Below are 14,588 nucleotides of genomic sequence, written 5' to 3'. Positions count from 1 at the left end.
GCAAGTGAGCTATGAGATGGGTTCATTATCTGCTTATTAAAATCATTCAACCAACTGCACCTGGTGAGGTTGTACAATGGCATCCATACGATTTTCAATATACAGTAGTAATGACTCTAACGTACCAAGTTCTCGTGCGTATGACACAGTGCCATTTTCACATGATCACTACCTTGTGCCAAGAAATAACATTAAAGCTATTTATCACACATATTCTGATACTATTCTGACACAAAAACTGACCCTATCCCTAAAAATGCAAAATCCTCATTATGAAAATATCTTACTCAGTAAGAGAATCTCGGAGAAACTACTGAATTATCCTTCAATCACAAAAGTAACCGCTTCATGTTACTTCCAAATAATGTGTATCCAACTAAAATGGGCACCTGCAAAACAGTAATGATGATGCCAGTGAAATCAGCACTAAGAATGGGGTCATTACCTTTCTTGCCACAATAAATAAACTGCCCAGTGTACATTCCCTCAGGGGCAATGAAAGTCTCTGTCTTCAGTTTGTAACGGTAGGGATCACGGAAAACTACCTTTGCCAGTGGAGCACCACGTCCAGGATCATGGAGTATGTCCTACAAGTAAAAGGCTACAAATAATATACATGAATTACGCGGTTCAACAGTGCAATACTGGCAATATATGCAAATTAAAACTAAAATTTTAAAAATGTAAATATACAACACAGAAAAAAGAAACTTCATGCATACAAACCATTCCAAAAACATGCATTAAATACCACGAGATTAGATAAAAGGTAAGACACTGAATTTCTGTAAATAGTACAATAAATCCTAGTCTAATCAATGATGATATAGTGCTTTTAGTAGTCCCCTGTGGCCAAGATAAACATTAGCTGCCTCGCTAAAAATACAAAATGTAAGTCATCTTTTCAAAACTTTTTCTATTTATATTTTCACTTTTCAAATTAAAAATGTCAACTTTAAATCAACTGTATATAGCCAATACAATTTATTATCATTCAATTTATTACCAATAGAAGTCAAATTACAAAATGGACAGATCAATTTTCCATTGGAACCACATTCGCTTTAAACATGGTCAATTAACTTTCCTTTTCTTAATCTGCCATGTTGTTGAACCATGGTATTAGTACATGAGATATAGGTTGCGTAAAAGTTTCACCGGGAATCCACTGACATTCAAATGATCAAAGTTGCATCTGAATGGTTCTTCAATATTAACTAACCCTTTCTTCACTATGGACCGGTTTTTCGGTCCAGGGGCAGTGTTCTTCTCTAACGTTATAGCACCAGACTATATAAATTTTGGGATACCTCTAATAACTTCCTACTTGTAATGTAGATATTATATTTGGATTATCTCGTGAGTTTAGCTTGTTAACAACTAGAAATATAGAACAAAGTAGACACTTTTAACAAGCTTTCTGAATGGTGAAATTTGTATACAAAATGGCAGAGTTCGAAAGTGAGTGAAGTGTTAGATTTTGAATTATCAGAGGATTTTACCAATTTTGACCTAGTAAAGTTGGATGAAAATGAGAGAAGGCGTCTGGAGAGGCAATGGAATGCGCTTGTGGGTGACAGTGATGACAATGAAGAGGACTTTGAAGGTTTTGAACAATACAAATTTGTTTCAGTTTTCTGAGAGAGTTGGACCCACTGGAGTGTTAGATGGCTCCAGGAGTGCTTTGGAATATTTTCAAATATTCTATTCAGATGAAGTTTTTGGAAACATTTTCCATCTAACGAATTTGAATGTGACGATCAAACGTGCCCGAGGCAATACAGGCGTGTGGACAAATCTCACCTTGGATGAAATCCAGGCATTTTATGGAATTTTAATTTCTACCTGTCATATAGCTGAAAGAAAGACTTGTGTTGCTACTGAATTATTCATGAGTACATCTAGGGTCAATTGAACAAGTTTTGGGAACTTTCTAGGTTTTCTAAGTAAATAGATAATTACTTGTATTTTACCTGTTGTGTTACCTGTTTGCACCTGTATTTTAACCGTTATAACAGATATGCACATTTTAGTCAATGAGTAATAAAATCTGAATTTAAACCTTGATTTTGTCACCTAATCCAGCCAATATCTTTAAATTTGGCAAAGTGGTGTTATTTCAAAATCCACAAGTCATTTTGCTTTTACAACTCCAAATTTACTTAGTGTTGACGACTCTATGCCCCCTAAGTTACTTAGTGTTGAGGACTCTATGCCCCCCAAGTTACTTAGTGATGAAACTGTTAATTATCTGGCAAGGTAGCCCAGTAATCTGAAATGACAACAGGAGGTATGGTTGTATCATTCCAAATAAATTTATTGGCCATCATTGGATTTTATGAATAAAACTCGACAGCAATGAGAAACCAGTTTAAAATAATTGATATACACTGAGATGATACAGACAGATCTGTCTGCAATAAATGCAATATTTATGAAATGCCAAGCTCAGAAAGTCGGCTAATCAACTTGCAAACATTTAGGGGCTGATTAATAAAAACGATATTAAAAATGAATCAAAATGGAGATGTTGTGATAATGTTTTGGAAGACAAAGTTTTGTGCTACTGATAAATTTCATGAATGAAGACCATAAGCAAAACAGCTAACAGTTTTGAATCAATTTAGACCATCAATTTCACCACATGCACAATGTTTATAGTCATCAATACACTTAGTGATTACATTACGAAAACCTCTCCATCTCAAAACAGATGCACGTGCGTTTGTGTTGATTCTATAGTAAAGAAGGGGCTGCAACTTTTGGTGGTGGGACCCCTATTATTACCAAAATGGGAGTCCTGGACTCCTAGTTTTAAAATCATGGCGAGACCTCTGGTGACCAAAACACGTAATGAAGTCTTCCGTCTTGTAAGGCTGTGAAATATACATATTATCAGCACTGTTGCATTTGAGCTCCCGGGTCCAGCACACTTCATTATTAGCATGTGATAACCAACACTCTTGATTACGATCGATTGGGTGTGAAAGAAAAGAGACTGACAAGGTTAATGGGCTGCCAGCAGGGCAAAAGTCAAAATTGTATGTCCTCACTATTCATAAAATAAATATACGCAAGTCACAAGAACTACTTTTCTTCTATCATTTTATGCATAAATCTTTCTTTTTCTTTCATTTTCATATTTAAAAATATGTCTGAGGCATGTAAAGGGCATAATTTGTGCAGCGGCATTTTGTCCGAACAGTGAAACTTTGCATACATGTTTATTGTAATGCTTGGGATTATGCATGACATTTCCCATGTTAATATATTTAGCACCATTGTAAAGCAGAGAGAATGACCTACATTTTGATATCTTAAAAGCGTAAATCAGTATTGTTCTTGCTTCAAATTTTACACACTGAAAACTTCTAAATGACAATTTTTCAGGTAAATCTCAATTTTAAAATACAAATTTGATATCATTTTAAAGCATGTTCATTATACTTTATATCTGTATAAACAGCGGAATTTTCCATGTCATGCGAGATCACCACACTTTTTAAAGCATGCTGGGAATAAGCCATATGCAATGGCTAGCCTCCGATATTCCATCCATGGATTATTTATCACTAGTTTTTAAGTAAAATGATTTGTTTTTAATGTTTTATGTTCATATTTGTCTTTATATCTGTATCTCGAGTACTTGAAGTCATTAACTGGAGGTCCTATTCTAGAATTCAAGGAAAACCTTTCAAGTCCGATTTCTTCGGCTAAGTCATTTTTACATATGAAATATGCATGCAAAAATGGTCTCTGACAAAGCTTGGTATGTTATTTTACACAAAGTAAATTTGTTGATATTTTTTTTCTACTTGTATTTAACCGAGCAAGTAATAGATTGAAGTGGATAGCGATAAACTTGTGACCTTTGACTCAGTTTGTAAACACAACTGATCAAAAGGAAAAATGGGCTTTATTTCTTGTCACTTTGTTTCTTTTGGTTTTTAATTTTGAGCAAGGTCCAAAATTTGGGATATATGTTAATTAATGATGAAAGGGCATTGTAAATCTATCTAGCTAAAGACTGGAATTTTAGTACGTAAAACTATGAGACCTATCCTCAATTTCCAATTTTTTATATATCTACACGGCATTTCTAATTTTTCCAGTCTGTAACAACTCTGTACATCTTCAGGTCAGCATCAGTAAATGCAGCTAAAAGAATCTAATTCGTTTTATGTTAAAGATGTTACTTTTTCGGATTATTTTAAACAAAGCATGTGAAATTAATTTGGCCTTATTTAGGAAATCAAAGAACAAGCAGTGCTCAACCACAAAACTGGACCATTTTTAAAAACAAAAAACTATTTTGGGCAAATAATCTACACAAATTTAAATTCCTTTACTTCTCAATATTTTTCTTTTGCTTTGTTGCATTCATCAGTTAAAGTACATCTGACTTAACTCTTTCGACCCTTATACATTTCAGGTTTATGAGTGGATCAAGAAACATCCTATCCTCATACTGCTTTACATGGGTAGCTGTATATTACGATGACCAATATTACATTGGACAAGCGTTGAAAGTCACGTTCTAATCCTTTAATTCTGTTTCAATTTGAACATTATAATCGCAACATATTCTGTTTTATGAAAACATGAAAAGAGTCAATCGACGTTCACATCGAAACCATCAGTACTTCTGTGAGAACCTAATTACATGCCGGCTTTGGTTTGATCAACAACTTGGGAAAGTGTTTCTTGCATTAAAAAATCGATTACAAAAGACTTGTCTTGTTTTATCACTTTGTATATGTCTTTTGTATCAAATCAAGCAAGGGAGGCACACAAAAAAATTCAAAGGAATGCAAATCTGAGCATAAGGTCTTGTGGTCACTAATGTTATGTACTGGCAGCCAAAATTTCAACTTAGAAATTCTGTGTGGATTTAATAACCAATAGATAGATCTTTATAAAACTAAAAGAACAAAACAAAGATTACATGTCTACCTCGTCTGGTTCAAAAGTTATGGGTAAAAATATTCTCCATAAAATGCAGAGATTTTCTTCAAATTTGTCAAATTGCATAAATGGCCAAATTAAGTAGTTGATATTATCGAAACTAATTGCAGTTTAAGTCTGGAACTTTCCAGATCTCTTACATTCTATACAGAGACATTGCTCAATTTTTTGGGGAACTCAATTATCGGAAATAACAATGTAGCAGACCCCCCAAATTAACGATCTTCACTAAACTGGTCAGCGGCAAATACAGCCGCAAATATTAAAAATTCAATATCTTGGCCATTTATTTATCAATTTTTAAAATTTAAGGTGTATTGTGTTCAGATTGCTGTAATCTATCTAATAATTCTATATTCCGTGGATTTAAAAGAATTTTCAAAAAAACATCTCCCTACCCCCTGGGCAGAACTTACATGACATCAACATACAACCACACAAAAAAGTAAAATCTGCACAACCAATAACAAAATTTTATTGAAATATAAAAATTCATGTTATATAACAAATTCAATATCAAAATGTCATGTCTGTTTGGAAAATCCCCAGTCAGCTTTGCATAATATCAAAATCTCAATAAAACAAATACTGCAGGAAATCTTTAAGAAACAACAAAACATCTGATTCAGAAATTGATCCTAAATTTGCTTCTGCAGCAGCTATCAGCGCATGATGCATCTCCTTCTGCAAATTTGTATGCCTAAAATCATCTTGACATGAGGCTGAGCAAATCTTTTCAAAAAGTTCTTTAATTTGATCAGAAGTGACCGGAAATTTACTTTTAAGCTGATGGAGCTGAATCAAAAAACTTGAAGGTGATGACATCTTGCTCTTGATGCTCAAGGGCTATTTTTATCCCTTTGCCCTTTTTAATCAACCATGTAGACATACGGTGGAAGTCTTCATTCTCTGTAAAAGTGAAAAACAGCACAGTTAATAATTTATAAGACCTTTATCAGTGCAAGATTTGGGAAACTGATTTTTTTTCTTCCCCAGTTTGAAACTTAAACATTGCAAACAAAAATTATCAAACTTTTAATATTTTTTTTGTGTATATTCTAGATTGAGATATTCAGGTGGTAGAATTTTAAATGTTTAACTTTGTGAGCATATTTTGTTTTATTTTACTTTACCAAAAAACGTTTTGATATATTTATACATAATACCAAATCATGACATTGAATGATTGATTGCTAGATTGGGAGGATGGAAATGTGTTTTTTATTTATTTTTATAGCAAAGAAACAGACAGACATACAGAGATTAATTACTATTTGTGTATGATAACAGTATAAAAGTGTTGATTTCCCAGAGAGACCAACTAAAAATAACAACGAAACTTCGACCAAGAAAAATATTTGGATGAAAACAACAGAACGAAGAAATACATTGTAACAGAAACCTACTTTCGGTTTATAAACGTCCAATAACTGTGAGAAAATGAGCAAAAAAACAAAATATTTATGAACAGAATGATTAATTATTCACTCATTTTACTAATTCATCGAAGCAATATAGGTAGTTACTATTTATTAAAATTAAATCACTCTCGCAGTCTCGGAATGCAAGATAGGTTAAAATACGGTAATTGTGAACTTCCTGTCGCAGTATACACGCATTTTATCGAAGAGTATCTTATTTAATCCATTAAAATTAAAATAAAAGAAATGCATAAAAATATTCATGAATGTTTGGAAAAGCAAGAAAAACAATACTTACCAATGTGCTATGCAATTTCTCACAAACGAGAACAAAATCTGGACCACCTGTCGATGAGAGGTCAGCCATTTCATTCGGAATCACCTCACAGGGCGTGACTCGAGATATTTGAATATGACCTTGCGGTTTACACGCTTGCGATTGGCTGCCTTTAATAAGATATCGAAGCCATGCATATCATTAAATTCAGCGAAAATTGGGCTTTAAAACGCATATAGGTATCATATATCAATTTTTAAAAATGGCCGAGATATTTAGCCGGGAAAATGAACCTATTTTTTGAATGCTTACCAAGAAAAGTTAATTTAAACATACATATTTCAAACTTATATGAAAATAAAGGCCGTTCCCTGCTCTACCATGTGGTGCTATTTTTAGGTGTTGACCCGGTGACTTCGGAGTTTAAATGGAATTTCCCTAGCGAAGGCAATATTTCTTGCTTTCACTGCGAGGCGCTCAGCTGACCGAATCGTGCCCAACAATGAAACTGTTTTTTTTAGATGAAAATTACTGTTCATTCTCTTATTTTTATCAACAAACCAAACAAACAGTTAAAAAGAGCAAGAAATAAACTTTATTTCAGCATAAATTGTAATACTGGTGGTTCATCTAACAATGACGATATAGCTGGTAGAAGATGATTGTTTTTACGTCGCTCTGTCGAAAGTGCTACACGTCTTAAGGGAGGCTGCCAGTACATACTAATGTTATCAAAAAATGTATTTTATGTCACTACCGTTATCAAAATTCATTTTATTTGACCAATCGAAAATGGTTTCACATTTGTATGTACTTAACATCATTAAAGTATATATTATAAATCAGTAATGTGTCTTTATCATTTGTAAATGTGACCATGGAGAGTAGAGGAATCAAGCAAAAGACTTATTCAGTGACTGAAAAGCTGTCCATCACAGATAGGGTTCATAATGGTGAAGTGAGAGCCAAAGTTTCCCATGAACAAAAGAGAGCAGAAACTTCAGGATTACATACATGTTGTTGATACAGATGATGGGATCAAAAGAAAATGATGACGCACTGCACAAGATACCGAATTAGATGATGCTGTGTACACATGGTTCACACAGCAACGTCAACATGGTGTTCCCATCTCTGGAACAATTCTAAAGGCCCAAGCAGAGAAAATGGCAAAAATTATGGACAATAAATCACATTTTAGGGCAAGCCAAGGATGGCTTTGGTGATTTCAGCGCGACATGGAATTAAACAGAATTCGTTGTCGGGAGAGATATGCTCAGCTCAGATGAAACCGTTATGTACTGGCAAATACAAGTCCCCTCATTGTTTCCATCATATGAACATGGACAGTCTTCCATTTGTATACAGAAACAGTGGAAATGCGTTGATGACTGCAACCGTATTTACAGAGTGGTTTTTCAAAATATTTGTCCCAGCCATCAGAAACCACCAGCGATCCAGGGGCATAGAGAAGAAAGCTATACTTTTATTGGATTATAACCCAGCCCACCCCCCTCCTGATTCACTCGTAACAAGCGATGGAGAGATCCGGATGGAATACCTCGCAAAAAATACAACATCTATAATCCAGCCACTGGATCAAGGAATTATCCGTACTTTTAAACAGAATTTGCTGTCGACTGTTGATACAGTCAATGCTAGACAGTGGAGAAAGTGTTGTGACCTTTTTTGAGAGCGTGAATTTAAAAGAGCTGTATTCATGAGTGGTCAGGCTTGGAAAGCAATCACTCCTAAGATCATAGAGGGGTGCTGGATTAAGGGTCTTGAGCTGCCTTTGATGTAAAGCCAAACGGTAACAGAGACAGCGACGATGATAGTGACTTTGAAGGTTTCAGTGAAACCGTCATTAATGCCAAGGCTGTTTGGGAGAAATTCGTACAGACTCATGGTCCTGAGATGGGCATTTCTCTTGATGATATGGAGGAGTCGATTTGTGCTGACAATGATTGCCCCACAGCCGAATACATGTCAGATGAAACAATAATTAATTTTATAATGAACAAATTTGCAGCAGAAGACGATTCTAACTGGAGTACCACAAGTGTTGAAAGTGATGCAGATGTTGCACCTCCTCCCCCCTCTGCACAAGGAGCAATCAAATCTTTTGATATTGCCATACGGTCACTGGAGACCCAAAATGCTGACTACGTAAAGCTCATGCAGTTGAGAAGTCAGAGATGCCAACATTTTTTAATGGGGAATAACTGAAGGTGTTTCCAGGGGTGGGGGAGGAGCACATCCTGGGCTGTACCTAGTACTAATATTAGTACCCTTACTCGTTTCTCATGGACAGGGTACTAACATTAGCATATACGTGTCAATAGAGAAAGCCGGGTGTGAATCGCACCCGGCGCTCTGTTAGCGTAATATCAACAATTTAATAGTGGAAATATCGAAAATCATTGTAGAAATAGTTGTAAAATCTCATTGACCCTTTTTATCTGATATTTTCATTTAGATCATCTGCCATATTAGTTCAAATAATGATTGTTTCTGTTCTCTGCCTCGTTTGTTTGTGTTCCATATGAGGACATTGAGGCCTTAATTGGAAATGTAAACAAATCGTAGTAAAAATTTGGTGCAGTTCGAGTAAAAAATTCTGCACATTAAAAGTAAATACAGTTTGTCGGCAACTTTGAAATTGCACCAAGAAGCCATTATTTGCCACTGATTAATAACATAGCGTAGAATATATAAAAATGGTCTGGCAAGCCTTACGTAGAAAAGGGGTCATGGTCATGGCGCAAGTCTCACGTTATCTGTCATGGTGGACACGATGAGGTTAGTGTAACCATGCCAATTCATTTTATCATGTAAGGGCTTAATAACTTCAAAATAAGCCAAACGTCTTTCACAACATGATTATACTTATGTAGTAGATTTCTACACGGTTAGTTTATCTGACTTCAGTGATGATTTTTTTGGCTCCATTACATGATATGGACTCAGTTCGTAGCCTCAACCAAAACAAATCAAGTTGAGGCTACGACATCGTTTCTAGGCTGTACACACTGCTTGAGGTACATGAAGCCCCTTGGAAGGGTATCTTTGGGAAGTTAGTCCCCATAACACAGAAATGATTCTCAATTTTCATCTTGCATAACACAAATAATGATGTGAATTATTGTAAACAAATTATTCAATTTATGATGTTCAAATTTGTGTAAACAAGACTTTTAGTAGTAGAATTAATTTTTTTTTAACATCAAATCCATGTTTCTGATACAGGTGTGAAAGACTGAAAATAAAAAATTCCACTGGTGTCGGAAGTGAGAGTCAGACTGAGTGTAAAAACAATGCTTAGTGTCAGAACTGAAGATCCAATTAAAACAACTGGGGGATCTCTGATTGACAAATAAAGGTAAAGGAAACACTGATATTGTTCAGTGTGGGACAAAAAAGTGGTATAGCTATATGGACAATGAATTGTATCTCATAGTCCTGGTTTTACATCTGTATTCTTGGTTATGCTGGAACTGGAAAGCATGTTTTGGAACATCTCCAGAGCTTAGTGGTAATACAGGTACAAGGACTCAGTCCACTTTAATGATTGTGTTGCATAAATGATTCTAACATTTTTTGCATATAATTACAATATCTACATTTTTTTTAGTACAAGTGCATCTTAACATATCAACCTTCCTACATGTGAAGAGATCTTGCAAAATTCTTAATGTTGCCCAAATCAGGATTGGTGAAGATACGGAACATAACACAATATTCTTCCAAATATTGTTGATTGCGACTCAAAATCCTTTTTCTTGGTGGTGATTCGTCAGATGCCATTTCCCCATGGGACTTTTAAGTATTTTCTTGGGAGGCCCTCAGTGGCCAAAAGCGCTCTCCGTTATGAATCACTGCCATCTCACCTGTCTGCGCCGGTTCGAGTCTCAGATTCGGCCAATGTGGGTATGTGAGAAAGCTTGCCAGTAGCTTCTTGTGGGTCAGTGGTTCTTTCCAGGGTTTTCCCGGGTTCTTCCTCCACCATTAATACTGGCCTATCATGTGCTGAAAAATGATGTTAAACCCTACAAGAACAACAACAGTAACAACTATTTACTAGTACTGTACCTATGAACAAGATGGAAAAATTGTAGCACTAGTTGCCAAAAACAGAACTGGTGACAATACATTCTCTTTCCTGGAAAATGTTTACTGCCTAAAAACGTCACTTTACCATTAAGCTGACATGCTAAATACAAGTCATCCACAATGCTAGGTCTCAATGTATGAAGTATAACTATGTTAGTCTTGACTTGTGCAGTCCCAGAGGGTTGTTTTCAAAGGACTAAAAGTTACCAAGGAGTTTAGACAAATTTTAGGATTCCATGAGCAGGGGAAAATATGTTCCCCAACCCTTAATGAAGGGGATGCACGCAATATCAAAGAGACAAAGAAAATTCCAGCAAAATAGTAAATACTTAATTTTATTATTATTAATTGGAATAAAATGCTCTAAAGGTAAATGCACTTTTTTAAACGTACAAATCTTCAAAAGGTTCATGAAGTTACCAGTTTCCTAATTACAGACCTCACCTGTTTAGACTTGATTTCTCTACTCTTTCCAATCATTAGCTGTACATCTATTAAAAGAATTTTGGCTTTAAAATAATGAGAAAATCTTCTGAAGTTTCAGAATTATATAACCAACTTGGGTGATCTGCACTACCTTCCTTGGTCCATGAATGCTTACACTGCTGCAACAGAAACAGTGTTCCTGCTATTTCTAAATAAAGTGGGCTTTGTACCCCGAAAGTGACAAAACTGTTGAGCTGTTTGTGAAATTCTTATTCAGATTGTTCCATGTCATAGTGGCATCCATTTTACAGTTTTGCAACTCGTTTTACACAACAATAATATAGTCATGGTTTTATAAGCAGGACAGGCCATTGGCAATTAACTGATGGTCAGGGCATGGTTTATGTTGTACGAGAGTACATCATAATCAAAACGATTGATTTCTTTTGCCAGAACCATTTTAATTCATGATCAGCATGTCTGGACAGACATTATCAAAACTATACATAATGCAGTCAGTTAAACTAAAAATTCAGTAAAAGACTTGCCTTAACCACACCCTTTAGATATCCATGGCGTTCAGCAAAGTCAACAGGTCTCAGTGCTGCCTTTCCCTTCCTGTGTTTGGTATGTGCTTTAAACACACCTGCTGCTCCCTTACGCTGAGAACGAATTACACGGCCCATGTTTTTTCTACAAAAGAAATAATAAACTGATGTGTCCTTTAAAATGACTGAAAAACAGCTATCTTGTTTGCACTGAAATGTTTGTAAATCAGCATACTACATGTGATTGATGAACCAGTGATATTGTTTCCTATAAAGGCCACCTTATCAATGCAGTAAAAGACCATTACTTTTCTCTGTGCTAAGAACAAGTTTCAACAAATACATTTACTTTGCTATCCATTTAATGATTGTAGAAATTCTTGAGAAATGTGTTTTAATAATACCATAGAAAATTGTTTTTCTAAATGATAAAAATATTAATGCAATTCCACCTTTACAAGTGCAATCATTAAATACCCATCAGTGTAGAACTCATTATAAAGGCTACTGTTCCTGAGGCCGATCTGAAACATTGCACCAGATGCATGTCCAATACAGATTTAGATTCCTCGATCAAGAATGATAGTATGTAACAACAAATCGGATTAAGCTGATGTATGTCCGTTCAAGATTCATATCCTTTTAACTGATTTTGGTATTACCGGCTTCCGTCATATTCTAGGCAACTGAAATGTAGGCCAACGAAGTTGAAAAAATAGGTCTAACCACTACATGCATGCCAACCCTTGGCGAGGAAAAAAAGTGTAATGCAAGTAGACAAAAAGAGTAATCCGTGCAGAAAAAGAGTAATCCACATATAACATGATAAAAATTCAATAAGCATATGTCAAAAATGATTTATTTATCCCAATGAACTTTTAACATCAATTGCTGCTTGAAGTTTTCATATAGAACACTTTGAGCTTCAAAAAGCAACACTCTCATACTGCATTTCAAAACACTTTGAAGCAGCCAAGACTATAAATATTTTGCACACCAGTAGAGCACTAAGTGCTGGGTTACAAAGCCTGGATCTGAATTCAGTTTTACTTTTGTTAACTGTGCTGAACAAACTCTCACACTCAGCATTAGAATGGTAAAGAGCCAATATTCCTTTCATAAACTGACAAAGAGGAAATTTATATCTTCCAGTTATTGGGTCTTTTAGCTTCGTAATAAGATGAACATTCTTACATAGAGTACCAACTTGATACTTTGGGAGTTCTATTTCTAATTTATCAGCAGCCTTTCCTGCAGCAAGGTGCATCATATAACAGAGACAATCTGATTTGTACAATGTCAAGTCATGTTTTAGTCAGATTTTACTTACTGATGTCTTTTCTCTAATAAATTCAAATTCTCACAAAAGAAATGGACACATTCTCAAGTTTCGTTGGCTGGAAAGCAATGAAAGCCAGGAATGCCGAAATCGGGTTAAGCCTAAATATTATTCTTTAACAAAATGAATACAAATATACTATGCCTATTGAAACTGTAAGCAACAGTTCGTTTCGTTCCAAGAAACGTATCCCCAACATGTACCTACTTCAGCATACCTCAACTACCATCGCATGGCAGCAAATTCAAATGAATGTCAACAGAATGTGAAAATGCGTCTATTTACCAGTATATTTTCATTCCACCAGGATAAAGACAGCACAGTAAGTATATTAATTACACATAAATAAGTGGAAGAATGTCGAGATAGTGTGAGATGTTCCTAAAACTTTGGTTACTCATTTCAATGTCAATGACATCGGAACACACTATACAATGCCGTTATTTGGATAATAAGACATAGCACTAAAACAAAAACATATGCTATATCTTAACATTGTTGGACTATGCTGGGGGATACACTGATGAAAACGTATCCATTTGCTAGTGTCAGATTCCGAGTCCATCACGATAAAGACAGCAAAGTCAGTATATCAATAGCACTTAATTATGTGTAGGAATGTTGATATTTGTTGACAAATATGGTCTAGTCCTGAAAATTCGACCTCTCGTTCTGCTGTCAGTACAGTTGGGAACACGCTACACAAGGCAGTTGTTTAGGCAGCAAGACCCATCAAGAAAAATACCGAGTGATGTGTCTTAGTTGCAGACTAGGTCGATGTCTTACATTGTAGGACAACCATACCTGGAGATTGTCCGACTAGCAATGGCACTACAATCCTAGAATATTAATAAATGGAGTTCTGCGTTTTATTAAGGGCGTGTGAGTCAACATTTAAAAATGAACATTTAAAATTCCAAGCAGTTCGCCCTATTGCTACTAAAATCTGACAGGTACTTTAAATGCTGTAAATAATAAGCCTGAAAATAAATGTATGTGTGGCCAATCATCTTTCACAAGATAATTCACTTAATAACTAGTATATATAAAAACTAAGTATATACATATTTATGTCACGCTTTAATGGTTCGTAAGGTACTTGGTTCCATTTAAATCATGATTTGTAAAAGTTTTGATGAAATGGATTTATTATTGACCAACACACAACATGTAATCACCTTCTTGGCCTCTACACCGGAAAAGGAAGAAGCGAATGTTCGACTGTCGTAAATCGACGTTTTACTTCTTTAGTTAAAATAAACTGAACAATCCAATGTCCTCACTGAGTTATCCAGAAATGATTCGTTTGCAATTTTACTCCTGTTTATGCAAATTGCGATTAGCTCAATTTTACGACTTAAGAACAATTTCTGACTATTATGTACCAATGGAGGACTCACGACACTAATTCAGCTCCCACAGTAAACCTATGCAAACACCATGATATTAAAAATTTAATAACTTAAAATTTCTTAGTGTTCATGATCAAACCTATATTT

The 14,588-nt window shown here is 35.1% G+C and overlaps 1 protein-coding gene and 1 long non-coding RNA gene across 2 annotated transcripts in view; both read right to left on the bottom strand.

The window, feature by feature from the left end:
- Nucleotides 1-14,366, bottom strand: part of LOC149800148 (large ribosomal subunit protein uL2) — a 29,855-nt gene extending 15,489 nt beyond the window's left edge. Inside the window, exons 1-3 of the mRNA XM_089959747.1 lie at nt 14,268-14,366; nt 11,751-11,895; nt 446-587 (exon numbers count right to left, since the gene is read on the bottom strand). Of these exons, the coding sequence (XP_089815873.1) occupies nt 446-587; nt 11,751-11,888 (280 nt within the window). The 5' untranslated portion in view covers nt 11,889-11,895; nt 14,268-14,366. The remainder of the gene's footprint in view (nt 1-445; nt 588-11,750; nt 11,896-14,267) is intronic.
- On the bottom strand, nt 5,425-7,155 carry LOC149800149 (uncharacterized). Its single transcript, XR_016420944.1, has 2 exons — nt 6,685-7,155; nt 5,425-5,874 (listed from the first exon to the last, which is right to left on the bottom strand). It is a non-coding gene; the product is annotated as an uncharacterized LOC149800149 (long non-coding RNA).
- Nucleotides 14,367-14,588: the final 222 nt, after the last annotated feature.

Source organism: Sinohyriopsis cumingii, chromosome 5, assembly GCF_028554795.1.
Source record: "Sinohyriopsis cumingii isolate HCF-2022 chromosome 5, ASM2855479v2, whole genome shotgun sequence".
NCBI classification, from domain to species: Eukaryota; Metazoa; Mollusca; class Bivalvia; order Unionida; family Unionidae; genus Sinohyriopsis; species Sinohyriopsis cumingii.
Note: the sequence above shows the minus strand (reverse complement) of the source record. Positions and strands in the feature narration are given on the sequence as shown.